Consider the following 27,378-nt stretch of genomic DNA (forward strand, 5'->3'; position numbering starts at 1 on the left):
GGTCACCCCCTCTCATGGTTCGGGATCCTGCTGTTTCTCCGTACACTCCATCTCCGGCTCCCTTTTCTCCACCTGCCCCTTAAATTCTTTCCCACAGCTCTGCCCTGAGCACTCACCCACCCTCACTTTGACAGATTCTCATCTCATCCACCGCTCGTCTGAACCTACTGACCCACGGCCCACCCATTTACAACCACCAGCCGATGGCCCACAGGTCCTCCAAACTCGACGTGTCTTCCTCAGCCCATCCAAACAACCCCTGGATCCCTGCCTCGTCTACTCTTTGCCAAGCCAGAAACCTGAGAGTTTTCCAAAATTCCTTTCTCTCCCTTACCCCCAACATCTGGTCAGCGCCTGCCTGTCAATTCTGCCTCCGAAATGAAACATCTCTCCCAACTCTCCCCTTTATTCCCCTGCCAGTCTCCAAGTTCATTATCAATAACCACAGTACAACCACAAAAAACATTCTTAAGGAGCATATGATGTGCCAGGTATTGTACTAAATTCCCTCCTTTATTTAGTTTAGTCCACATAGAATCGCATGAGGCAGGTATTAATTCCCCCATCTTACAGATAAGGAGAGAGGTTTAGAGGAGGTAAATCACCAAGGTCACAGAGGTAGGAAGAGACAGATCCAGGATCCGACTCATTCCACGACGAAATCTGTGTTCATTCTGCAGGACAAGCCCGTGGAGCCTCACACCCAAACCATTCCAAGAGCCCCCTCATCTATTTCTCTGACACTAGGCTCTTTTCCACTTCCAAACCCACCCCCTCAGACTCCAACTTATCTTCCCCACTGCCCTAAGATTGTTCAAACCGGAAAACTTAATCATATCACTCCTCTGCACAAAATTCCTCGCCAATTAATTATAGGATGAAACTGACAGTCCATCACAGGGTGTAGCAGGCATTGCTTTGTCCATCCTGCAACATTTCATGCCATCACTGGCCTCCTCACCGGCAACCCCTTGGAGTTCAAGTTCCAGCAATACCCTAAGAAGTTCCCAGACATGCTAGCTCTCTCAGGCCTCCAGGACTTTGCTCCCATCCATCCCCCTGCCTAGAAAGATGCATCTCACCACACCCTTCTTGGGAAATTCCTAGACATGCTTTGAGTGATGGCTCCAAAGCTACCTTCTAAGTAGAACCCTTCCTGCTGTAGCCCAGCAGGCTTGAGCCCTCCTTCTCCAATGTCCGGGCTCCATTATTATACCTCCCTTAGAGCAATCATCACAATAGATGGCACTGGCAAGACTTTGAGCAAATCACTTGCTCTCTTAGAGCTCAACATCCTCCCCTGTCAATAGAGGGAGCTGAGCTAGCCCCTTAGAGATAAGCAGCCTTAGAGATAGCAGCCTTCACTCTTAACAATTCTACGCAGTGATGGTTCTTTGTTTTTACATATGCACAGGACACATCATTTTCCCCCAAACCGTCTTTCTTCCCCAAGGTTGCCTTTTTTTTTTTTCTATGAATGGCATCCTCATCAGAGACAACCAGATAGAAATTTCAGATTCAATTTTGATCCTTTTGTCTCCTTTGCTCCCTACATTTAATCAAGTGCCAAGCACTTTTCAGTCCACAGCGAAATGAGGAAAAATGAAGGTGGTGTGATAAGTGAAATGAGAAAAAATGAAGGTGGTGTGATATGCTTATAAGATATAGAAATACACATATACATGTGTATATACCTAGACATAAGTCATTGGGTTTATTGTCTTCTTTGGGCAAGGGATTCTGTCAAGGATTACATCCCTCTTACACTTTTCAGTATTAAAATATGAGAAAAGGAGACCGTAGATGACATTTTGAGTGTCTCTGTAACAGCAAAGACTGCAGCCCCAGCTTCCATGCCCTCAGCTACTCCCCGGGTTCCAGTCCCCTAACCAGTTGTCTAAATGTCCTGAGCAGCCTAATATCTCTTGCCTCTGGCCTCTTCTCCTTTTGATCAACACTGTATTTATCTGTATTTGTCTACTAGAATTCAAGCACCAGAGAACAGAGAGTTTTATCTGTTACGTTCACATGCTGTATACCCAGTGCCTAGAATACTACCCCAATATACAGAAGGCATTCAGGAAAGAATTGTGGGGGGCAGGGATAAATTAGAAGTTTGGGATTAACATATACACACTACTATACATGAAAGCGATAAACAACAAGGACCTACTGTATAGCACAGGGAAGTATATTCAGTATCTTGTAATAACCTATTATGAAAAAGAATCTGAAAAAGAATAGATATATAGACAGATAGATAGATATACATATAACTGAATCACTTTGCTGTACACCTGAAACTAACATAGCATTGTAAACTAACCATACTTCAATTTTAAAAAGTGGTTAAAAAAAATAATAATTGCCAAGTAAAGAACTTTACAGACTGGTTCCTGAAGCTCAACTCTGATCAACCCCAAAATCATACCTCTGTGACCTCAGGCAAATTACTTGGCTTCTCTGAACCTTTCTGCTCTGTATAATGGTCAGGCTTCATACCTGCCTCACAGGACGGCATGTGGAGTAAATTCAAACTTATTCCTCACCTTCAGAGAAGGTGTACAGTAACTGAGATTTAAACCAGAAGTTCAACAACAAAAATTTTTAAACAACAAAAACAGATCATTGAAAGTCCACACAAGATGAATTGCCAAATAACTGTAATAAGTGATAAACAACCCTAGGAGAGCGATTAACAGTGTGGGTTGAGTTGAGCCATCACTCACTCTACAAATACCAACTGCCAACCTGTTATAGTCAGGCATTCTGATAGGTGCTGGGGTTAGGAGAGTGAAGTGGACAGTCCTTACCTTCAGGGCTTAATGAAACAAGCAAATTCAAATAGAAATCAACATTTTAAAATAAAATGAATAAAAATTCAAATAAAAATATATATCCAAAGGAAAAAGATTTTTTTGGATGAATAATAAAAGGAATGGTGTCTCATTAAGCATGAAAACTACTGAATTTCCTTTTCATAAGCACATTTGGCAAGAACCCTGAGATCTTCTTTAAAGTGGTTTTGAAGATTCCTTTTCATGGTTTAACCAATCTCATAAACCCTCAAAAATAGGCAGAAAGTTTTTACAAAGGAAGCAGTTCCTTCCCGACTATAGTTTTGAATTTCTCTGAATTTCTGAATCATTTGCAAAAAGAGGTAAAAATGAAAGCAGAGAAGAAAAAAAGGAATGAAAGACTCTGGGAAAGAATACAAAAGAATATTTAGGAATTAGAAGAAAATGAAGGCATAAGTGGTATAATTCTGAAGTTCCTACATACTTAGAAACTCTGTTGAGAGGGTCACATATTATAGTAAAACAGTCTATTAAAACCTTGTTAATGTTTACCAAACATTAAAAATAAGGCACCTACCAATACAGAGACAACCAATAATTCAATATGCTGATATTTAAAAGAAGGATAGAGAAAAAATTATGCAAAAGAGCGAAAAATGAGAAACATAAGATTGTTCTGCTTTTCCAACACAAGTGCCAATAAAAGAACTTACCAACTTTTTCCCTGATGCTACTGTTTGCCTCCACCGTCAAAGATGCTTCATGCCTCCCAGAATAGAGCTGAAAGTCTGGGAAAAAGTAGTTGGGGTCTTCCAGAATCTGGATGGGACTACTGGGGCTGTAACAGGCAGGAGGGGGACCTGGGGGCAGAAAGCAAAGTGCATATTAGTGCCAATGAAGTCCTCCTCTCCCTCTTCGCCGTGTGAGTCACACTAGCTGTTCTCCCACACACATTTCCACTGGCAGTGGCAGCTCTGTCTTTTCGATTCATAAAATTCCAAAGTTACTATTCAGAATCATCACAAGTCTAGCCACCCACCAAAATGACCCGTGAGGTCACAATAACAATTTTCAAGACACGCTGAGTGAAGGCAGGGACCCTTTCTCACAACCTACTTCGAAGGGCAGCAGCAGAAACACTGGCAGAAATCAAGTCCCCTGAGGAACTGGACAAGTCACCAAGTTTGGAAAGGTCAAGGTGGGGGACAGAAAGGAGGGAGGCAGGGAGGCCAGAAAAGGAAAACTAAAAGGGGAAGGGCAGCTGTCTCTTGGAATGTATGAAAGATGCAGAGAGGGGTGGTCATTTTGCCAGACCACGTGTTAGCAAGGGCCTGTCCCAACCCAGGACAGAGCGCTCAGCCCCACTCTGAGGGTTCTGGAGCCTCGGGTGGCAGTGTGAGCCCGGGTCATGGGTTCTGGCCCTCTGCCCGGCACTGACCTTTTTCAGCTCCTCTGTATCTGCTTCACACTCAAAGAGGAGTGTGCTTCCTGTTTCAATTAAACGTGACACTGTGTTCAATTCTACAGTCACTGAACATGAGATACCATGACAGCAACACTGATCTGGCATCTACAACATCATGGGAATACTCAGCAGCATGGGTCTGGGCGGTCTTTCCTCTCTGCACTCATTTCTTTGCATGGGCACCAAGTTGAAGGCTCTTTCTGGCAAAAGTAACTTAGTTTACTCTGGGGAAAGACTCAGGCTATTTTTTTTTTTAATTAAAATCCTTGCCCCCAAGGATTCCTTAATATACGCAAATCAATCAATGTGATACACCGTATTAACAAATTGAAGAGTAAAAACCATATGATCATCTCAATAGATGCAGAAACAGCTTTTGACAAAATTAAGCACCCATTTATGATAAAAACTCTACAGAAAGTGGGCATAGAGGGAACCTACCTCAACATAATAAAGGTCATATACGACAAACCCACATTAAACATCACTCTCAATGGTGAAAAACTGAAGCATTTCTTCTAAGATCAGGAATAAGACAAGGATGTCCACTCTCGCCACTATTGTTCAACGTAGCTTTGGACGTCCTAGCCATGGCAATCAGAGAAGAAAAAGAAATGAAGGGAATACAAATTGGAAAAGAAGAAGGAAAACTGTCACTGTTTGCAGATGACATGATACTATATAGAGAGAATACTAAAGATGCCACCAGAAAACTACTAGAGCTAATCAATGAATTTGGTCAAGTTGCAGGATACAAAATTAATGCACAGAAATCTCTGGCATTCCTATACACTAACAATGAAAGATCAGAAAGAGAAATTAAGGAAACAATCCCATTCACCATTGCAACAAAAAGAATAAAATACCTAGTAATAAACCTACCTAAGGAGGTAAAAGACCTGTATGCAGAAAACTGTAAGACACTGATGAAAGAAATCAAAGATGACACAAACAGATGGAGAGATATATCATGTTCTTGGATTGGAAGAATCAATATTGTGAAAATGACTCTACTACCCAAAGCAATCTACAGATTCAATGCAATCACTTTCAAATTACCAGTGGCATTTTTTACATAACTAGAACAAAAAATCTTAAAATTTGTATGGAGACACAAAAGACCCCGAATAGCTAAAGCAGTCTTGAGGGAAGAAAACGGAGCTGGAGGAATCAGACTCGCTGACTTCAGAGTACACTACAAAGCTACAGTAATCAAGGCAATATGGTACTGGCACAAAAACAGAAATATAGATCAAAGGAACAAGACAGAAAGCCCAGAGATAAACCCATGCACCTATGGTCAACTAATCTATGACAGAGGAAGCAAGGATATACAATGGAGAAAAGACAGTCTCTTCAATAAGTGGTGCTGGGAAAACTGGACAGCTACATGTAAAAGAATGAAAGTAGAACACTCCTTAACACCATACACAAAAATAAGCTCAAAATGGATTAGAGACCTAAATGTAAGGCCAGACACTATAAACCTCTTAGAGGAAAACAGGAAGAACACTCTTTGACGTAAATCACAGCAAAATCTTTTTTGATCCACCTCCGAGAGTAATGGAAACAAAAACACAAATAAACAAATGGGATCTAATGAAACTTCAAAGCTTTTGCAAAGCAAAGGAAACTACAAACAAGACAAAAAGCAACCCTCAGAATTGGAGAAAATATTTGCAAATGAATTATCCGACAAAGGATTAATCTGCAAAATATATAAACAGCTCATGAAGCTCAATATTAAAAAAACAAACAACCCAATCCAAAAATGGGCAGAAGACCTAATCAGACATTTCACCAAAGAAGATATACAGATGGCTAAGAAGCACATCTTATTAGAGAAATGCAAATCAAAACTACAATGAGGTATCACCTCACACCAGTTAGAATGGGCATCATCAGAAAATCTACAAACAACAAATGCTGGAGAGGGTGTGGAGAAAATGGAACCCTCTTGCACTGCTGGTGGGAATGTAATTCAGCCACTATGGAGAACAGTATGGAGGTTCCTTAAAAAACTAAAAATAGAATTACCATATGACCCAGAAATCCCACTACTGGGCATATACCCAGAGAAAACCATAATTCAAAACCACACATGCACACCAGTGTTCATTGCAGCACTATTTACAATAGCCAGGTCATGGAAGCAACCTAAATGCCCATCGACAGACGAATGGATAAAGAAGATGTGGTACATATATACAATGGAATATTACTCAGCCATAAAAAGGAAAAACTTGGGTCACTGGTAGAGACATGGATGGATCTAGAGACTGTCATACAGAGTGAAGTAAGTCAGAAAGAGAAAAACAAATATCGTATACTAATGCATATATGCGGAATCTAGAAAAATGGTACAGATGAACCGGTTTGCTGGGCAGAAATAGAGACACAGATGTAGAGAACAAACGTATGGACACCAAGGTGGGAAAGCAGCAGCGGGTGGGGCTGGTGGTGTGATGAATTGGGAGATTGGAATTGACATGTATACACTGATATGTATAAAATAGATAAGTAATAAGAACCTGCTGTATAAAAAAATAAATAAAACAAAATTCAAAAGTTCAAAAAAAATAAAAGGCCTTTTCTATTAAAAACTATATATATATAGACATATATATAGACATATATATGGTAGCTAAACATGAATATCAATTAGATTAGTTACAAATACAAGGAAAAACAATTTAGAGAGTTAACGGCTAAGGACATCTTAGTGCCTTTTCCGTTAACGTGTGACTATAATGGATCATTGTATAGTTTGCCCTGGTCTTCTCCTCATCACGTGTAGAATTAATCCATATCAAAACTTTCTTGTACCCAAACCTGAAGGTTTGTCCACAGCTGTCCAAAGTTTACCTCGACAGCTTCTCTTCCATCCTGGATATCCTTTCCCTAGCATTCTGGACAATGAACCCTCCCCTCTGACTCTCCACTGTTGGTGGAGATAAGATAGATGGTACAAAGCATGCCAAGAGACTTCACAGGGTGGCGGCCCCTCATTGGGTCATCAGAATCCAAATTTTGCCAATTCATTAATTTACCATGAGAAACACAACCGCCAGAGGGAACAGTCTCTTATGCCCTCCAGGCCAGCCAGCACATTTACTGTTTTGACATTTCCACAGGAAGCCAAATTACAACTTGGAAGTTGCATGGTGAGCAAGGAATCCCAGTAAGGGAGGCAGATGCATGATCAAATGATGGATGCGAATAGGTAGAGTTGTCTGATGCCTCCATATCCCTCAAAGGAATTTTCCCACCCAGACACCCAAGCAGCACCCATTTCACGGTGGCAATTCACCCGAGTTGTAGACAAAGCTTTTAGGAAAAATATTATCTGAGATGCTTGTGTTACTGACTGTGGAACCCGAAAAGGAGTGGGCAATACCAAGCCTCAGAATTAAATCTGATTACTTTGGTCTATAGTTCCAACAGAAATTGTTTCAACATTTAGTCAGCATGTGCCTGTTATGTTCTAAGTGCCAGGCGCCATGCTAGAGTGATAAACAAGACAAGAACTCTGCCGTCAGGAGTCTCATAATTCATTAGGAAGCAGACATGTTGGCCGGCAGTTACGAGGCAGGGTAGCGTTGGCTGTAACAAAGGCTTGTTCTAGATACAGTGGGAGCTCAGGACAAAGGGCCTAACCCTGCCTAAAGGTCAAGAAAACCTGCACAGAGGCCAAGGAGCTTAAGCTGATCCTGCTTCAGTATCTGATTTTCACAAGGAAAGAAAATGCATTTTTATGATTATGTATTACCAATAATACAATCATATAGAGGACTGCTGTTAGTCTTATGGTACATTTCTGTTTAATTTTATACATTAAGATTTGTACATACAAATTTGGAATCACACAGTGTCATGCTGCTGTCACTTAGCAGGATAACACGAGTTGTTCTCCTGTGATGTAATAAAAATACATTAAAAAAAAAAATCCTTGCCCCAGAGGTAATTCCATTAGAAGAAAAATCATGTTTTACAGCCATCACGTCAAACAGGTCATTTGCAATTTCTTGCTAGGATTGTTATCTTCCCATTTCCCATAAGGCCCAAGCTAGTAGTAAGCAACTAATTATTCTAAGAGGCTGTAAGATAGAAATTTACTCAACTTCTTCCTGAGTTTCTCTACCTCAACCCACAAAATAATATTTGCGCGTGTGCTCACATGTATCGTAAGCATGTTCAGACTAGAGAGAAAAAGAGAAAAAAGATTTTGACAACCAGAATATTTATCTTACAATGTTAAAATAAATAATGTAGTTGTGACTTAGATCTTAAGGATGAATAAAAACCGAGTGTGAATGACATACTATGTAAAGATCAGCCTAAAATGACAGTTCCAATGCCTGTGACAGTATCTGTCAGCGTTCTCTTTTTGGCCGACCGACAAAGGACTACCCTGGAAAGAAACTCAGCCCTTTCTGGGCCTCATCTTCTACATCTATAAATCTAAAAGTCAAGGCTAAAATTAGGAATTATCGATGGCCTGGATCCAAAGGCAAATCCTGGCCTGGCTTCTACTTCAGGCAGGTGGAAAATACTGGTGGAAAGTTGGAGAGACACACAGAGCAACCTTGGCCACCTATTAGGATCACCTGGGGAACGCTGCCAATGCCAGTACCCCAGTCTCACCCAGACCTAGTCAATCAGAATCACTGGGACAGGGCCCAGGCATGTGTATTTTATAAGGCTCTTCATATGATTCCGATGTGCAACCACCGCCGAGAAGCCCTAAGCTAGATGGAGAACAGTGCACATAGGCAAAGAAACAAAAAACACAAACACACCTCTGCACCCTCCGCCTCTCTCCCACCAAATCAGAGCCAGGGAGGAGTTGAGGACCCAGACACTTGAGTAAAGAAAGTGTGACAGATACACATTACTATATATAAAATAGATAAACAACAAGGACCTACTGTGTAGCACAGGGAACTATATTCAATATCTTACAATAACTTATAATGGAAAAGAATCTGAAAAAGAATATATATATATTTATATATACATATATTTATAAATATATATACACACATATATATAAACTGAATCACTTTACTGTACACCTGAAACTACACAACACTGTAAATCAACTATACTTCAATTCAATTAAAAAAAAAAGTGTGGTGTTCTCTTACGATCTGGATCAGGAATGGCATATGCCAACAGATTACAACTCTTTGGGCCAAACTGTGGCCTACCTAAGAATATACATGTGTATATGTATGGGTGTATAAAGGTGGGCATAGGGAATGTGTGTATGCATAGATACATGCTTTCAACATGGAGCCCAGGTAAGAACCCTGCAGTCAGCCATTCCTATCATCACAACACCGGTATAAACTGCTTTTCCACACCTTATCCAACGGCCTGCCGAGTGAGAGTAGGCCCCAGGGCTCCAGGCCACAGGGCGCTATAGAGAGCAGAGCTGGAAGGAGGGGCCTAAGCTCAGAGGGCACCAAAGATGCGCCGCCTCTCACCATTTCTTCGGCAGGCCTCAGTATTAAGAAGGAACTAACGCTCTTCGTATGCGCACGCACACACACACACACACCCCTATGCAGACTGAAGGACAGGATGCCCAACTCCATATGAACAGTCATCTAAGACTCAGTGGCCCACGCACTGACCGAGAGTTCCGTTCCCACTCTGCCCCCTCTCCTTGGAATTTCAGAGAAGATGATCAGGACAGACCCTACAGACAGCCAGGCCCAGGAATCATCACTCCACTGGGCCAAGAGACAACCCAGTGAGCTATCCCAGCACTGCCACACCTGAAAGGAATCATTTCACTTCCAGCTCCCTCACCTGTAAGACAAGGTAAAATGATAATAACGTGTATCACAGGGTGGCACGACATTCCTGGGCTACACAGCAAAAATGCAAGAGAGACACCATCCGCCGTCCCACGTGCGCATAATCTTTCCCTTCCTGTTCTAGTGCAGGATCTTCGTTAGGAACTCCGGTAGCACGATTTGAGTCTGTTTTCTTATGTAAAAACATAGGGTATATAATCTAACCAACAGGGTCAAGGATCTCTGAAATCAGAAACTGGACATCAATACCTGTCATAAGCAGAAATTCGGTTTTCCTTGTTAGCAGGTCTCCAGCCCCGGGAGCAAGAATTGTGAGAAACCACAGGAGACGCCCGGACACCACCCCTACCCGGTGAGCGCTGCGAGGCCTGGCTGGGGCCCAGGGCCTAAGTGACAGTGCAGGTTTTAGGGGAGTCCACAGCTGACCAAGGATTCAACTTCTATGTAATCTGTACATGGAGTTGCCTCTCAGGGTTTCCATGTAAGTTTCTCCTGACTTAGTAACTTGCAGTCACCTACTTTCAACCCAAACCTTCATCTAAGGACCATGGCTCACACAGCTTTAGTCTGCGTGGGGAAACTGGCAGAAGCAATAGAAAACCTGCCCAGGGTCTCCCTCTGGGCAGGGGGCGGGCAGCACCTCGGGCTCCTGCCTGAAGTAAAGCTAGACATTTGTTTGTGCTGTACTCGGCAGAGGGTGAAATTCTGCAATTTCAGTTTGAGGGTTCAACGTTTCTGCCTTATATTGATGATGACCCATTTCAACAAGAACAGTTCCTTTCTCTTTGCAAAAACTGCATGTCATTTCTCAACAAGAATCCTTTGCTTCTCTCTCTAAGAGCATGACTACTTTTGGCTGGCTTCTGAAGCACTGAAAACTTCCTTCCCATTATGGTTTCACTCTCTCACTTTCTTTGTAACTGTCCAGAGGCCTTTAGGTAATGTGACCCTGAACACGACTTTTTTCCCTCCCTCCACAGTAGGGATAACAAAGGCCTCGTTGTTGAAGGAAAAATGAATTAAGGTAAAAATGAAGTGAGTTTCCTGGGGGAGGCGAGAGGTACAACAAGAATCCTGGTCACCTGCTCAGCTGTTTCACCTCCACTGTAACTGATTCGTTCCCTAAGATCAGATCCGGAATCCATAAACAGACCAACATAAGAGGCTCAGGAGTCTCCTTCCGGTGTAAACATCAGAGGACATTCAAACCGTCACCCCACTATCGTCCTGCACTCACACAGCTGGGAATCACCTGTCCTTAATTAAACTCCACTGCCAGCATGCCACTCCCTTGCACATAAACATATCGGCTACAAGCTTCAAGTTCAAATTCTGTTCGGTTTTCAAGGCTGTCTACACTCGGCCCCCTCCTTTAGCTATCAACAGTCCTGCTGGTCCCCTCAGCATCCCAGCATCCTGTGAACATGCCACCCTCATTCTCCAAGGCCCTGCTGGGAATGCCATCCTCTAGCTGCACACTCCCCTCCCCAAGTCCTCTAAAGTTTATCCCAATACATTTACGTCTTCAGGTTACCTCCCCTACAGTGGCCTGCCTTCCCCCAATGGCCACGGTAATTATGATCGAAAGCGCACAACTGAGCACTTAAACATCAACTGCCTAGTAGTTTGCAGTAGTCACTTAATACAGGCTGGTGCATCCAACAATCCCACTTCTGGGCACATACCCAGACAAAACTCTAATTTGAAAAGATACATGCATCCCTATGTTCACAGCAGCACTATTCACAATAGCCAAGACATGGAAACAACCTAAATGGCCATCGACAGAGGGATGGATAAAGAAGATGTGGTACATATATACAATGGAATACTCCTCAACCATTAAGTAGATGCACATATCTAAAAACCAAAAACAAACTCACGGATATACAGAACAGACTAGTGGTTGTCAAGGGGAAGGGGCGATGTGGGAGGGAAGGACTGGGAGTTTGGGATTAGCAGATGCAAACTATTACATATAGGACGAATAAACAAGGTCCTACTGTATAGCACAGAGAACTATATTCAATATCCTATGATAAATCATAATGGAAAAGAATATGAAAAAGAATATACATATGTATAACTGAGTCACTTTGCTATATAGCAAAAATTAAACACAACATAAATCAACTATACTTCAATAAATAAATAAATAAATAAATATATACATATATGCTGGTGCCAGTGCCCTGGTGAAGCTTGAAGACAAGGCACCATATGGGTACTTGCTACTTTCTGTATAAGGTATATGAGCCCTTACTACTTGCTGACGGATGGAGAACTTGGCATATCCTCTGGGATGATGTCACTACCAAGTTTAATGAGAGGGTCCCTTCAAAGCCAGTCTCTGAGAGTTCCTGACGATTCCCTGGCCCTCTCAGTTCTCTAAGATGAGGAAGCACTCGCTCTCCCCTTTGCAGCTGGCAGTGATGCTCTGGGGCCTTCGCTCACTGCAAAAAAACTCCCAGGTGTCACTGCACCCAAGTGCAAGACTTTCTGCCAGCTCCATGTAAGCCAAAACCACCTAATGCCTTTAAAAACAATTCCACTGAGCTTCCCTGGTGGCGCAGTGGTTGAGAGTCCGCCTGCCGGTGCAGGGGACACGGGTTCGTGCCCCGGTCCGAGAAGATCCCACATGCCGCAGAGCGGCTGGGCCCGTGAGCCTGCGCGTCCGGAGCCTGTGCTCCGCAACGGGAGAGGCCACAACAGTGAAAGGTCCGCGCACCGCAAAAAAAAAAAAAAAAATCCACTGTCGAGATTAGAATAACCTCCTCTAACCTTATAACAGAGATTTTAACCACAAGCAACAAAACAATTCTGTGGCTTCTACCTTCCTTTTCAAAGAGCTAAGGAATTGACTGAGTGCGCCAGCGGCCTCAAAGTTAAATGTCAGCAACCGAGCCACGCCTTCGGATTCTGGCAGAACTGGAGGTTTCTCCGGGGAGGAGAATACTCTGCTCAGGGAGACAGATGTCCTAGAAACAATGTTTTTAAAGGGATCGTGGAGACTCCACGACCAGTACCTGAAAAATACGGGGTAGTCTGTTCACAAGCCCTCACGTGAAGCCAAGCTCCCTCCCTAGGGTAGCCAAGTCACACTGTTGACCCTGAGGCCTGAAGGAAGCAGCCAGGTCCTGGCATCCCCCTCTATGAACGCCTGCACGCAGCACACATGCTGAAAAAAGCAAACAGGGATCTCCAACGCTAAACTGAAGGCAAACAGCTGAATACACCTTCTCACTCCCTTTCTCCCAAGTAACCATTATTTGAAACCCAAGATAGGGGGGAGTGGGGAGGAGGTGGGAGCGGGGAAGATTTCTAAAATTCCCAGCCTCTACAGATATGGTCTTCCTGGGCATGGAACTTCAGTTTGAATCCCTGGAATAATCCATCCATTGTAGAAAACAAGAAAAATAAATACACCTATTTAATTTAGACGCTCTCAAAGTGGAATTTGTGATGAATACCTTTAAAGTTGTGTGAAGTTTAACTTTGTAATGCTTCTTTAAAAATATCTCTGAGATAGTATCAGTGTGGACCAAACTACAGAAAGTATGCTTAACCTTTAAAGTAACAATTGAGTTCAACAGGGCCCTGTGATGTGAGCTATAAATAACAAAGAAATGAGTAAGACCACCCTTAGCCTTAGGATATTTTGATTCCATTCTGGAGACCACAGGCACACAACTATCCAAACTTCATCTCAGAGTAAGTGCTCTATTAAAGGGACACAAAGCTTTGGAGGCTCAGAAGTAATTCCTTACTACGCGATGATTGACAGAGGTGATTCGGAGCTAAAATAACAGGAGAAAGAGACTCCTGAGCTGAAGTGGAAAAAAGGAGGAGGATGTTAATCTGCTTCAGGGTGAGGAGAGGGTGCTAGTGAGGAAAGATGAGCCCCAAAAGGTAAAGGTGAAGCATAGGGACTGAGTCACCAAAGTGTTTGGTCTCTTTAAGCAATGGAGAATTCATTGGTGCTTGGGTATAGGTAAGGAGGAGGATGAAGCTGTATCTGCAGACCCAGAATCCAGTATTTAGGTTTAAAAGCCTATAGAGTTATCATATGATCCACCAATCCCACTCCTGGGCATATATCCAGAGAAAACTCTCATTCAAAAAGATACAAGCACCCCAATGCTCATAGCAGCACTACTTACAATAACCAAGACATGGAAGCAACGTAAGTGTCCATCAACAGATGAATGGATAAAGAAGATGTGGTACATATATACAATGGAATACTACTCAGCCATAAAAAGGAACGAAATAATGCCATTTGCAGCAACATGGGTGGACCTAGAGATTATTATACTAAATGAAGTCGGAAAGAGAAAGGCAAATACCACACAACATCTAAACTATGATACAAATGAACAGAAATAGAAAGGGGGTGGGGGACGGATAAATTAAGAGTCTGGGATTATCAGATACACACTACTATATATAAAATAGATAAACAATGAGGTCCTACTGTATAGTACAGGGAACTATATTCAATATCCTATAATAAACCATAATAGAAAAGAATATGAAAAAATATATATACATACAGGTATGTATAGCTGAATCACTTTGCTGTACACCAGAAACTAACACAACATTGTAAATCAATTGTGCTTTAATAAAAATAAATAAATAAAAGCACTAGCACATTATTTTCATAACACTACAGAAATGGAAAATAATTTAGAATTAGGTGGTTCAACTTTCAACTACTACCTATCATATCCCTGATAGTCAATCACCTCCAATTAAATACTAATAGTGTTGGAGAGCCCTGAACTCACTGTGTGAGCCTTGGAAGCTGGGTCTACCACCCATTACAGAAGCCAAAAGGTCCCCTCCCTGTTCTAGCAGTTAGGAGGACCGAGGCCCAGTCAACTGATATTCCAACCAAAGACTTTGAATCTTGAGGAAATGACACAAAAACAAAGGATGCTGATAAAGTATCTATGGTAACAGTACCCCCAGGAGTCCAGGAGCAACAGTGGTATCCATGGTAGCCGCCATCATCACAAGACAAGTAGCCTAGCCCTGCCTGGGTTGCCGGTATATCTTCACCTAGGTTCCTGCTCATTTTCTGAGCCTTCCCATTAATATGTGAGCTGCCCAATATACTTCCAATAAATTCTTCTTTTGCTTAAGTTAGCCAAAGTTACTTTGCACTGCTTACAGTCAAGGACTTCTGATAGACATATATCATAGGTCTATATGTGGAATCTAAAAAAATTATACACATGAACTTATTTACAAAACAGAAATAGACTCACAGACATAGAAAACAAACTTACAGTTACCAAAGGGGGTGGGGGAGGGATAAATTAGGAGCTTGAGATTAAAATATATATACTACTATATATAAAATAGATAAACAACAAGGACCTACTGTATAGCACAGGGAACTATACTCAATATCTTGTAATAATCTATAATGGGAGAGAATGTAAAGAAATAATATATACATTTATGTATAACTGAATCACTTTGCTGTACACCTGAAACTAACACAACATTGTAAATCAACTATACTTCAATAAAATACTTTTTAAAAAGAACTTCTTATAGATACAGAGACTTACCTTACAAGAAAATTTAATTGTTCTGACCCCTATTCTAAGAACACAACACTGTATGGTAAGTACTACATGACTTAGCACAACCTGCCTTGAATTATAGCAACTCATGTCTATTGCCCCAAATACCCTTTGCACAAAACCTAGAGACATACTTGCAGTTTCCCCAAAGTTTCCTCCATCTGGAGGGCCTTTCTCCCTTTACGGAAAAAGGAAACTCTTACTTCGGCACACTCTAAATGCTAAAATATATACCCTGACTATCCAAATGTCTCTGGAAGCCCTCCTCTAGTGCCACTTCCTCCAGGAAGTCATCTACCCCTCCTCCCCCAATTTTGTATATGCCACTCACCTGCATTCCCATCACATTTCATGCATATTTATGCCGCAATATATTACATTGCCTGTGTATTTCATTTTTTTAGTTTTTTTTCTCTCCCCATTAACTTATAAGTTGATTAACAGCAAGGATCTTGCCTTATTCACCTCTTGTATCTCCAGTTTCCAGCAGGAATAAGATCAAAGTAAGTGCTCAGTACCTATTTATTGAATCAATGACCCATCTGCATATGTTCACAGTCCCTAGCAGTTTCTAGCACATAATAGGCACTCAATAAATACACATTAATGGAATTAAGATACATTTTAAAATAACCAATTACAAACATATTCTTAATTCTACAGAGCTTAACTCAAAGGCGAGTTGTCTCTTTCAATCTACTCAGGAGACCAAGGCTTGGTAAATGCTAGTGGGGAAAAAAAAAAAGGGAGAAAGCCATCTAGTGCTAAAACAGGTTAATTACAAGCATGCTGTGATCCAAATCCTGCAGGGGCTTTGTACATGTTAGAGGTAACAACATCACAGGGATTTTGTAGCTTAAACACAAATTCACATTTAGAGAAAGGGGCTCTTTGGTCCCACTCAACACCCACAGCAGATCCCAGAGCCCTGGGACTGTGTGCTAAATACAGCCCTTGGTTTCTGCTTCCTCACATGTCTGAGAGCTGGTGCAGTCGGGAGACCTCTAAGTGTGTCCACTCATGCACCGTTAAAAAGATAAATAAATAAAAGGAGTCATTGCAGTCCCACCACCCAGAGTCACAGGGAGTATACAATGAGAGCGTCCATGGTAAAAGGACCCCACCTACCAAGAGGAAATCATTTTTTAAATGTGGGTTTTACTATCACATCCAAAGGCTACATAAATATCTTGACTCAAGTACACATAATTATCACAATTCATATTTCATGTTGATGTATTTGGTGTTTAACTTAGCTAAAACTAAAAGTACCTGGACTTCAGAGATTCCTTTCCTCAGGTAAGTTTTTTCTTTTAAACCACTTTATTAAGGTATGATTAACACATAAAAAGCTGTACATATTTAATGTATACAGCTCGATGAGTTTGGGGATAAGCATACACCGTAAAACTATCACCACCATCAAGGTCACAGACATATCCATCACGACCCAAAGTTTTCTCCCACCCCCTCTATTATTTGTATGTGTATGTGTGTGTGTGGGGGGGTAAGATCTTAATCTATCCTCTTAGCAAATTTTCAGTATACAATACAGTACTGTTAGCTCTAGGCACTATGCTGTATAATAGATCGCTAGACCTTATTTACTTGGATCAGTTTTAATAAATAAGCCCTATATTAATTTAATAACTGAAATTTAAATCATCTTTAAACATACCCTATTTGTTTATACTTATCTCAGGACCACAAAGGGATTCTTTTGGGTGCCCTGCCTCACATTTTGTTCCCAGTGAGGAAAACAAATTATTACTAGCAGGTAAGCTCCATTGCTCAAACGTGTTTCTATCACTGTTTGCAGACAGTAAGTACTTAATGTTTTGGGAACAAAGGAAAACAAACAGGATGAAGAGGCTTAAAATAAACCCCAAGACTTAAAGTGACAACATGAATGCACAGCTGTGCTCCTCAAAGCTCCCTCTCACCCCCACTGCAGAGAGAGCAACAGTTCAGACACGAGGATCTTAGGACCCTCCAGCCTTCCGGATCCTAAGAGCGTGCTGTTGCAGCTTAGTGACCCCGAGAGGTCTGCCAGGCGGCAGCGTTTCACAGGGACTGGGACTCTGGAGAGGCAAGTACATTTCTTCTTATCACTCCCGCCCACCCCATAAGTCAGTATTGGCTCATGGATGAACTACATAATTTAAAGCAACGAATATTCCCCAAGAAATTAAATATCCCTTTAGTAAGAAGAGTATAATCAATAATAGCAATTTACTGAGGGCCTATTAAGTGCAGGGATGATATAAAAATTATTGTATTTAATTATCACCCTATTCCCATTGTACAGACAGGGATACCAGACTCACGGTGGTAAAGTCACGTCCAGAGTCACAAAACTAGCCAGCAGCACAGCTCCTAAGCCCTTCCAACAGCAAAGCTCTTTTTACTATGCTATTCTGCCATCCAAAGATCCCCCAATCGTGCACACTTAATTTTTTTAATTGAAGTATAGTTGATGGACAATATTATATAAGTTATAGGTATACAATATAGTGATTCACAATTTGTAAAGGTTATACTTCATTTATAGTTATTATAAAATATTGGCTATATTCCAGGTGTTGTACAATATAACCTTGTACCTTATTTTATACCTAATAGTTTGTACCTCTTAATCCCCTCCCCCCTCCCCCTCCTCACTGGTAACCACTAGTTTGTTCTCTATATCTGTTGAGTCTGTTTCTTTTTTGTTATATTCACCAGTTTGTTGTATTTTTTAGATTCCACATGTAAGCAATATCATACAGTGTTTGTCATTGTCTGACTTATTTCACTTAGCGTAATACCCTCCAAGTCCATCCATGTTGCTGCAAATGGCAAAATTGCATTCTTTTTTACGGCTGAGTAGTATTCCATTGTGTGTGTCTGTAGATACATATTTACCACATCTTCTTTATCCACTCGTCTGTTGATGGACACTGAGGTTGCTTCCATATCTTGGCAATTGTAAATAATGCTGTTACAAACACTGGGGTGCATGTACCTTTTTGAATTAGTAATTGTTTTTTTCAGATATATACCCAGGAGCGGGATTGCAGTACACACTTAATTCTAAGTCCTCTTTTCCTGCCTAATTTCTTATATTAATGTTAGAGGAGTTTTAATGAAATGTCCTTGCTTGTGGATAATGGGGAAAGGCTCTGGGAAAGTTTCCTTCCCTCCATACATGCCTGCATAAATGCCAGTATATAGGAGACAGATTTGTGTTATTTCTTATAAAAGCTTAGAGTAATAAGAACACACCACCTGCCAATCACCAGAACACCAAGGCAGTTGATGAAACCAACCTTTCCATCCCTTCCATTTGGCCACATATTATTTTCATGATGGCGTCTCCACTTTAACAGTGAATCCTAAACCCGTGGTGTGTCAGAGTTACTCATGGATCATATTAGAATGTCACCTCCAAGCCCCCATGTCAGACCTGTAACATCGGGATCACCACAAGTACGGACCAGAAAGGAAGTTTTTGGCTATGCCTCCCAGCTGATTTGAATGCAGAGTCAGGTTTGGGAAGCTTGTACTTCTCTGCCATATAAGATCTTATATAACACATGAACTGAAAAGTTGTGGTCAACTGAAACTTTATAAATCGATCACATTTTAAGCCAAAACCTGTTAGATCTGAAGAATCCAAACAATGATGAACAATTAAAGGAGACAACTTTTCCTAAAACCAACCAGCCAACCAATCTCCATTGACTCCTTTAAAGTGAAAAATCCTTTGCATAAATGTGTTACTTTTTAATAAATTCAGACTTGAAGTCAATAGTTTTAGTGCCCTGTATTTCATAATAGTTAACCCAAATGACTGGTAAGGGAATATGACTATTTCAGCTACATCTGAAATATTGTTATAAAGATACAATAGAAAAGTGATCATACAAAAAAATACATCTAATTCAGCATGATGAGAAAAAGCCTGGGAAACTGCCTACCATATTATATGATAAATACTTCTAAATCTGAAACTGAGAAATCACAGGGCCAACTATGCCAGCAAGTCATGTAAAACAAGCAGCTATCTAATTATAGGGAAGGAAGGCAAAGAAAGTAACATTACTGAGCACGACATGATACACAAACATTATCTCAGATAATTCTCACATCTCTGAGAATTAGGTTTCATTATCTCCTTTTTTCCTAAACAAAAAGCAGGAATGTCATGCTCTGGGTCACACAAAAATAAACAAATGGGACCTAATTAAACTTAAAAGCTTTTGCTCGGCAAAGCAAACCATAAACAAAACTAAAAGATACCCCACAGAATGGGAGAAAATATTTGCAAAGGAAGCAACCAACAAGGGATTAATCTCCAAAATATACAAACAGCTCATGCAGCTCAATATCAAAACAACAAAAACCCAATCAAAAAAATGGGCAGAAGATATAGACACTTCTACAAAGAAGACATAAGGATGACCAAAAAGCACATGAAAAGATGCTCGTCATCACTAATTATTAGAGAAATGCAAATCAAAACTACAATGAGGTATCACCTCACACTGGTCAGAATGGCCATCATCAAAAAATCTACAAACAGTAAATGCTGGAGAGGGTGTGGAGAAAAGGGAGCCCTCCTACACTGTTGATGGGAATGTAAATTGGTACAGCCAATATAGAGAACAGTATGGAGGTTCCCTAATAAACTAAAAATAGAGCTACCATATGATCCAGCAATCCCACTACTGGGCATATATCTGGAGAAAACCATAATTTGAAAAGATACATGCACCCCAGTGTTCATTGCAGCACTATTTACAATCGCCAAGACATGGAAGCAACCTAAATATCCATCAACAGATGAATGGATAAAGAAATGTGGTACATATATACAATGGAGTACTACTCAGCCATAAAAAAGAATGAAATGATGCCCTTTGCAGCAACATGGATGGACCTAGAAGTAAGTCATACTAAATGAAGTAAGTCACACAGAGAAAGACAAATATCATCTGATAACACTTACATGTAGAATCTAAAAAAAGTGATATGAATGAACTTATTTATAAAACAGAAACAGACTCACAGACATGGAAAACAAACTTATGGTTACCAAAGAGGAAAGGTGGAGGGGAGAGATAAATTAGGAGATTGGGAGTAGCATATACACACTACTATACATAAAATAGATAAACAACAAGGACTTACTGTATAGCACAGGGAACTATTTCAATACCTTGTAATAACCTATATGGGAAAAGAATCTGAAAAAGAATATATGTATTATATATACACATATATATAATACATATACATATAACTGAATCACTTTGCTATACACTGAAACTAACACATTATAAATCAACTATACTCCAATAAAAATTAAGTAAATTTAAAAACAAACCTTTTCTTGGATATTCCTCTATATTCTATTATGTTAAAGTCTACTGGTCCATCTTTCACTTTGAAGGGACTTTTCTTTACCAGTGCAGGATTTCCTAACATCATACATTGGTCATTGGGAAAATAATGGTTCACCGAACTATGCAAAATCTTCCATACATGGAAATATTTCAAGTAAGCAATATCAACAAAATTGACAAAATCACATTTGTTATGACAACACAGATCGCAACCATCAAAGTCTTTTATGTATTAGGAAGTTGTCAAGCTCATGGTGGCAAATCCAAGTTTTCCAAGATTCTAATTTTCACTTGAAAGCTTGAGTCTTATCATTGGTAACAAATACTGTGCATTGATGTTCTTGACGTAACAGTCACCCTTTATTCACTTTTGAGAAAACAGCTATTAAATATCTAACTCAGAATAACCATAGTTTGTCGATTGTTCTTTCAACTAAAACTGAGAAAAGCTGCTATTAAGGTCACGATTCAAGTGCTTGTCACACAAGGGCTCCTCCTAAGTTTGCTGCAGCAGCACTTTATGTGTACTTCCCACTTCGTCACACAAGACACTACACAGATGTACTTGAGGTCGGAGATTTGACAGAACGGATCATCTGTACTGCTTCAACAAGAACATTCTTAAGTGAAACGGGCTTTTTATATTGTGTGCTGGTGAGAAGCAGCCTGACTTCTAGTACAGTCGGGGGCCACTGCCTTGATTCATGTGGACCCACCTGCAGTTTTACCCACTTTTGCTTTTGGACCATCAGTACAAACGTCAATACGGTGAAAAAGGCGCATGTCTTGGTATTACTAAGAAGATAACTTTTAGGTCTCAGAAAGCCCCAGGGTTCCACAAGCCACACTTTGAGAAACACTGTTTTTTGTTCTATAGCCTTTTCCAGCAAAAAATGTGCAACTTAAGGAGAATTTTAAGATGAAAAATGTTGCAAACCAGTCATACTTGAAAATGATTTACCTCCCTGCCCAGGCAAAGGAAGATGCCCACAGCCCCGAAAAGCTGGTGAGACATACAGAGAAGACGTACAGAGGCCCTTTGATGCAAAGCGCTGCTTGAACTCTGTCAGAAGAAAGATCCTGTTGATTACAGAAAATGCATCTGAAGAGAGAGAGCAGCCCCTCTAGAAAACACCTGTATAGGAATGCATCTTCTTGCCCTTGAGGAATTCTTGTAAAAGGGAATAAAAATCAACAATGACATTTGATGGGCAAAAAGCCTCTGTGAGATTGCTATTAGGAGGTGAGGAGAAAAGAAACTGTAATAACTTGCCTGGTAGGAAGTCAGGCAATCTTTGGACAAAGGGAAGGATGTTAAGACATGATGACTGAAGAGAAAAGAGAATGATGCTATCAAGCCAAAAGACTTGAGTATTAGAAAGATGTGAAGAATAAAAACAACAGAGGAGAAAATACCCACTGAATGGAAAGGAAGGATGTGCCATGCTTTTTGTTCTGTCTTGACAAATCTGTTTCTTAAACAATGTAAGAATCCAGGCTCTACCATTTATTAGCTATGTGAGCTGGAGCAAATGAGTTAACTTCTTGGTGCCCATTACCTTACCAAGAAATGGGGATAATAGGACCTACTACATAAGACTGTTAACAAAGCTTAACTGAGACAATGGCAAGGGCTATGAGCAGTGTTCCAGCACACAGTAAATGCTCAATACATTTTAGCTTCTTTTGATGAGAATGGGGAAACGGAACAAGAATCAAGGCTGTTGGATGGACCTAGAGATTATCATACTAAGTGAAGTAAATCAGAAAGAGAAAGACAAATACCATATGATATCACTTACGTGTGGAATTAAAATATGACACAAATGACCTTATTTACGAAACAGAAACAGACTCACGGACATAGAGAACAGACTTGTGGTTGCCAAGGGGGAGATGGGGGAAGGCTGGAGTGGGAGTTCGGGATTAGCAGATGCAACCTATTATACATAGAATGGACAAACAACAAGGTCCTACTGTATAGCACGGGGAACTATAGTCACTATCCTGTAATAAACCATAATGGGAAAGAATATAAAAATTTTTTTTAATTAAAAAATAAAATAAAAGCAAAACAACAAAAGAAAGAATCATCGCCGTAAACTTCACTTTCAGGAGAGGACCCAACTAGTGAGCTTTTTAGGAACAGCAGCAAGATGCTCGACCAAACCAGAGATGAAGGCTTTTAGAGTGGTTTAGGTCAGACTATTCAGCTGACTGACAAACAAGACTAAAAGTACACTTTCAATTTTCCAAGAATTTGGAATAAGGGACATCTTACAACACACGATTCCTCAGAAAATGAGCATAATGTTGTGGTCCTACTATCAAAAACCAAAATAAAAGGATACATGGTGTCATCCAAAAGCTCTCCAAAACTCCTAACCTGTCTGGCCACCCTGGCACACAGGAGCCTAGGTGGACCTGGAGAAGGTGTCAGGAACCAGAATCTAACCTGAACACCGTCAGCTGCTCCGGAGGCTCCACCCTCACACAGAAGGACAATAGGGTAGTTATTTGGAGTCGGGGTGGGGTGAGGGGGAGGCAGATTTGTCCTTTGTACTGAGAATTACAAATAATTCAAAAACCCCTCCTCTCCTTGTCACCTGTGTTCCATGACTTTTCTTTCAATCCACCGGTGGTATAACAGGATGGAGGTCAAGGTGTGAACTCCAAATCTCTTCTCTGCATCTCCTGCAGTGAGTCCATCCCTTTCACTGTCAATGGAGGAAAAAACTGACCCTTTACTACCTATGATCCTGAAAGCCTAGTCCTTCCAGATCATAACACAGGTGGCAACTAAAAGCCTATTTTCATCACCAAGCAGTAAGTCTTATAACTGGCCAATAAAATGAAAAATCAAAGAATAAAAATGGCTGACCTCGCTTCAAGATGTATAACGTATCAGTTGACTACAAAGACCCACTAGAACATTTCCTCTAATGCCCAGTGCAACAAGTAACTGACTAATTCCTCCAAGTCAAGGGTTTCAAAACTGATTTACAATAATTTCTCTGAAAAAAAAGGCCTGAATCAATATGACCAGAACATAATGTAACATTTCTGGAGATCTGAATCTCAGGTCTGAATCAACACAAAGGTCATCAACGTGAGCAGATTTCACTGCTATATTGTTGAGGCGTAAGTTTAGTTCAGTGGAGATTTCTAGGTGATAACCAGAATTAAGAGCCCGAGGGTTGTTTTCTTCTTAACTTCTTAAATGGATGAGCAAACAACAGATCACAGATTCCTAAATCCTTTTTCTATATGATGAAATAAGGCAGATTTTGCAAACAATGATGTATAACTAGCACTAATCTTCCACTGGTCTTCCCAGATAGAACAACTCACTCAAATCAAAGAGAAAATTGAAAGGTGAATGTAGACATAACCCGTGCTGTCGCCATAGAACGTCTCATATGACTCTCTGACACATGCCCCACCTGGTGGTTTTCCAAGGGCTCCCCTCCCTCATCTGGGAGAACCTACTGACTCTGATCTGGTCCTTGTCGGTCACGATTCCAGGCACCTGAGCTTCCGGCCAGTCCTCCAGGGCTCCATGTCCCTTTTCAACAAATGGCATTCTTCAGGTCTAAGACCTGCACTGTTCCTACCCACTTCTAGTTCTCAGACTGGCTGTCACTTTCTCCAGGGAGACCAAAAATGACAAACCCAGGATCATGATTTTTAAATTATGACTTAAATATGATTATGATTTTTTAAAGGGGGAGGGCAGGAAAAAAGAAAGAGAAAAGAAATTTTTGAAAAGCAAAACTAAAAGACCAGGACAATACTGATTTAGCCACCCTATCAGACTCAGAAAGCAGCTGATTTATGTGAAGGTTCTGAGCTATCTTTGGATCAATCCTCTAAGAGCAGTTCTTAGTGAAAAAGAGCTGAAGCAAAAGGCCATGGAGGTCTTTAAGGCTGCAAGTTAAGTCAAGGGCATTAGAAGGCTACAGACAGCCAATGAAAAGAAGTCTGCCAATTCGAACACTTTTTTAAACAAGATGACTTTTTCAGAACTCGATCCAGAGCATATTCTATCCCTGAACTGCTCTGCAGTGCTGCTGACTCTGGTCTGTTCTGTGGGTGCTGACCAACTTCCACCTAGCAAGTGTCCAGGGCTCTCACAGTCCAAATCTTTAAGAAATGGGAAACGTCATCAGCATAGGGCTTTCCAGTGTATCACCGAGTACCTCTTGCACATAGAACATGTATGTGAATTTTTACACTAATTCTATCATCATTTTGCACCCTCAGTTACTACCTGTTTTAGTTACTATCCTATTTCAACAAGGAGTAGGAAAGCATCCTCTTGGAAGGTAACTGTGGTGCTTATATCTAAAAAATGAGACTCACTGTCCGCAAATATTTGTATTATCTATATACCCTTCTCCCCCCACCCTCAATTCAAACAACACATCACGTTAATTGATGTTTATAATGATGATTCTGAACGATCAAGAAGAAGTTACACAAGGCAAGAGCTGAGGGAGTGGAGGGGCGGAGTTGGGGTGGGAATCAATCTTGCAGGAAAACTGCCACATTTACCTTTACACAGAAAATTCACATCTTCAGAACAATACATTCTCTAGGTGGTCCAAATGCTGAGGATTTACTGTGTGCTCAACTGTTAATACTTTATCTTAATATTGGCGACATGATTCTTATGATGACTTTAGCAGTTTAATACACGTCTGCAAATTCCTTGACACTCCTGTAGAAAGATGAGCTCCCCTTCCCTTGGATTTTGGCAAGCTTTTAAGTGCACTGCCCAATGAAGAACGACAGAAGTGACTCTAGGTGACTTCCAAGATCAGACCATAAAAGGCAGGGCAGTTTCTATCTTGTTTGCTGGGATACTCACATCTGGAGCTCTGAGCCACCCCGCAAGAATTCTGACTAGCCTGATGCTGTGAGGAAAGGCCACTTGAAGGGGCTCCAGTCTGCAGACCTAGCCTTCAAGTGCATCCCAGCCCTGACGCCAGACAGGTGAATGAAGGAGCCTCCAGATAACCCGATCCCAAACCATCCAGTCACCCCCCAGCCTCCTCCCAGCACACTGGAGCAGAAACAAACCACCTCATCCCCGTCTGAAGTCCAGATCCACAGAATCTGGACGCAGAATAAATGAGTGTTTGAAGCCAGTAGGATGAGGCAATTTGTTGCACAGCAATGGAACATGGGTGATAACTAACACATGACTCTTTTAATGTGTCAGATATTGTTCCTGGCACTTTACGTATTTTAACTCACATAATACACATAAATTCTTACAATGATCTTTGGAGGTCGGTGTTACTATTATCCCTATTTAACATATGAGGAAACTACTTAACAGAGAGGTTAAGTAATTTGTCCAAGATGACAAAGCCAGTGAGAGGCACCGGTGGGAAGTGACTCCAGGTTTCCAGCTCTGGAGTCTTAACCATTCAGCTCCACAGATGAACACATCACAACTGGCCCATTAGGCCCACCTCCCATCATCTCTACTGAGTGTCCTCCACTAAGTCACACTCACACATCTAGTAATTCCCTGGTTGCATCTGTGTCCTCCATATACCCTCCCAAGTCCCCTGGCAGGGAACTCTTCCATGCTTCTAGAAGTCACGATATCTGTCATTTCAACACGTTTCCTCTTACGCAGTCCACAGTGAAGACAGAATACTTGAAAGGCAGTTATTAATCGTTTCTTGGCCTTCGTTTCTCAGAGTGGAATAAACCAGTTCATTTGCCTTCTGTTTTCTAACATTACATTCCTTTTAGAATATAAATTCCATAGGTGCAAAGGACATACACCCCACACCGAGTTCAGTTCCACGCACGTGAGAGACCTCAAATGTCAAATGGAGGAACTATATCCTTTTACTGTATCCTCACCAAATTCTCTACCTCAGTATTGACTTGCACAGTCCAGAGTTAGTAAATCAACAGATTTTTATTGAGCAGTGAGAGCTTCTGTATCCAAAATTTTGCCTAATTTATATTCTGTCCCCAAATAAGAAATGTCATGCTCCCCAAATGTTCAACATGTACCATCCTCAGAGAAGTTGAAACTAATTCAGAGTAGTTTCAATTAGAATATTTGTGATTTCTGCCTAACTACTAAATTTAATCCTACAAAAGCTGTTCACTTTATGAGCAAACTTAATTACACAGAGCCCATTTTATGGTCCTAGACTACAGTGTGATCTTGGACAGTTAACAAATGCCATTAAAATATAAATATTTGTATTTCTTTCCATTATTTTCCACTCCATATTCCTGGAATTTATTTTGGAGAAAGTTGAAGGTAAGTAACTT

General features: G+C 40.8%; 1 protein-coding gene across 14 annotated transcripts in view; it reads right to left on the minus strand.

The window, feature by feature from the left end:
* AMOTL1 (angiomotin like 1) overlaps positions 1-27,378 on the minus strand; it is a 173,354-nt gene that overhangs the window by 68,050 nt on the left and 77,926 nt on the right. For 13 of the 14 annotated variants that reach the window (XM_082661016.1, XM_082661025.1, XM_082661022.1 and 10 more), the window contains one exon: positions 3,512-3,658. In XM_082661016.1, coding sequence (XP_082517142.1) covers positions 3,512-3,658 — 147 coding nt within the window. Of the gene's footprint in view, positions 1-3,511; positions 3,659-3,914; positions 4,021-27,378 lie in introns of those variants that run through there. The other variant, XM_082661020.1, reaches the window with a different exon arrangement.

This window comes from Grampus griseus, assembly GCF_964374135.1.
Source record: "Grampus griseus genome assembly, chromosome: 8".
NCBI lineage: Eukaryota > Metazoa > Chordata > Mammalia > Artiodactyla > Delphinidae > Grampus > Grampus griseus.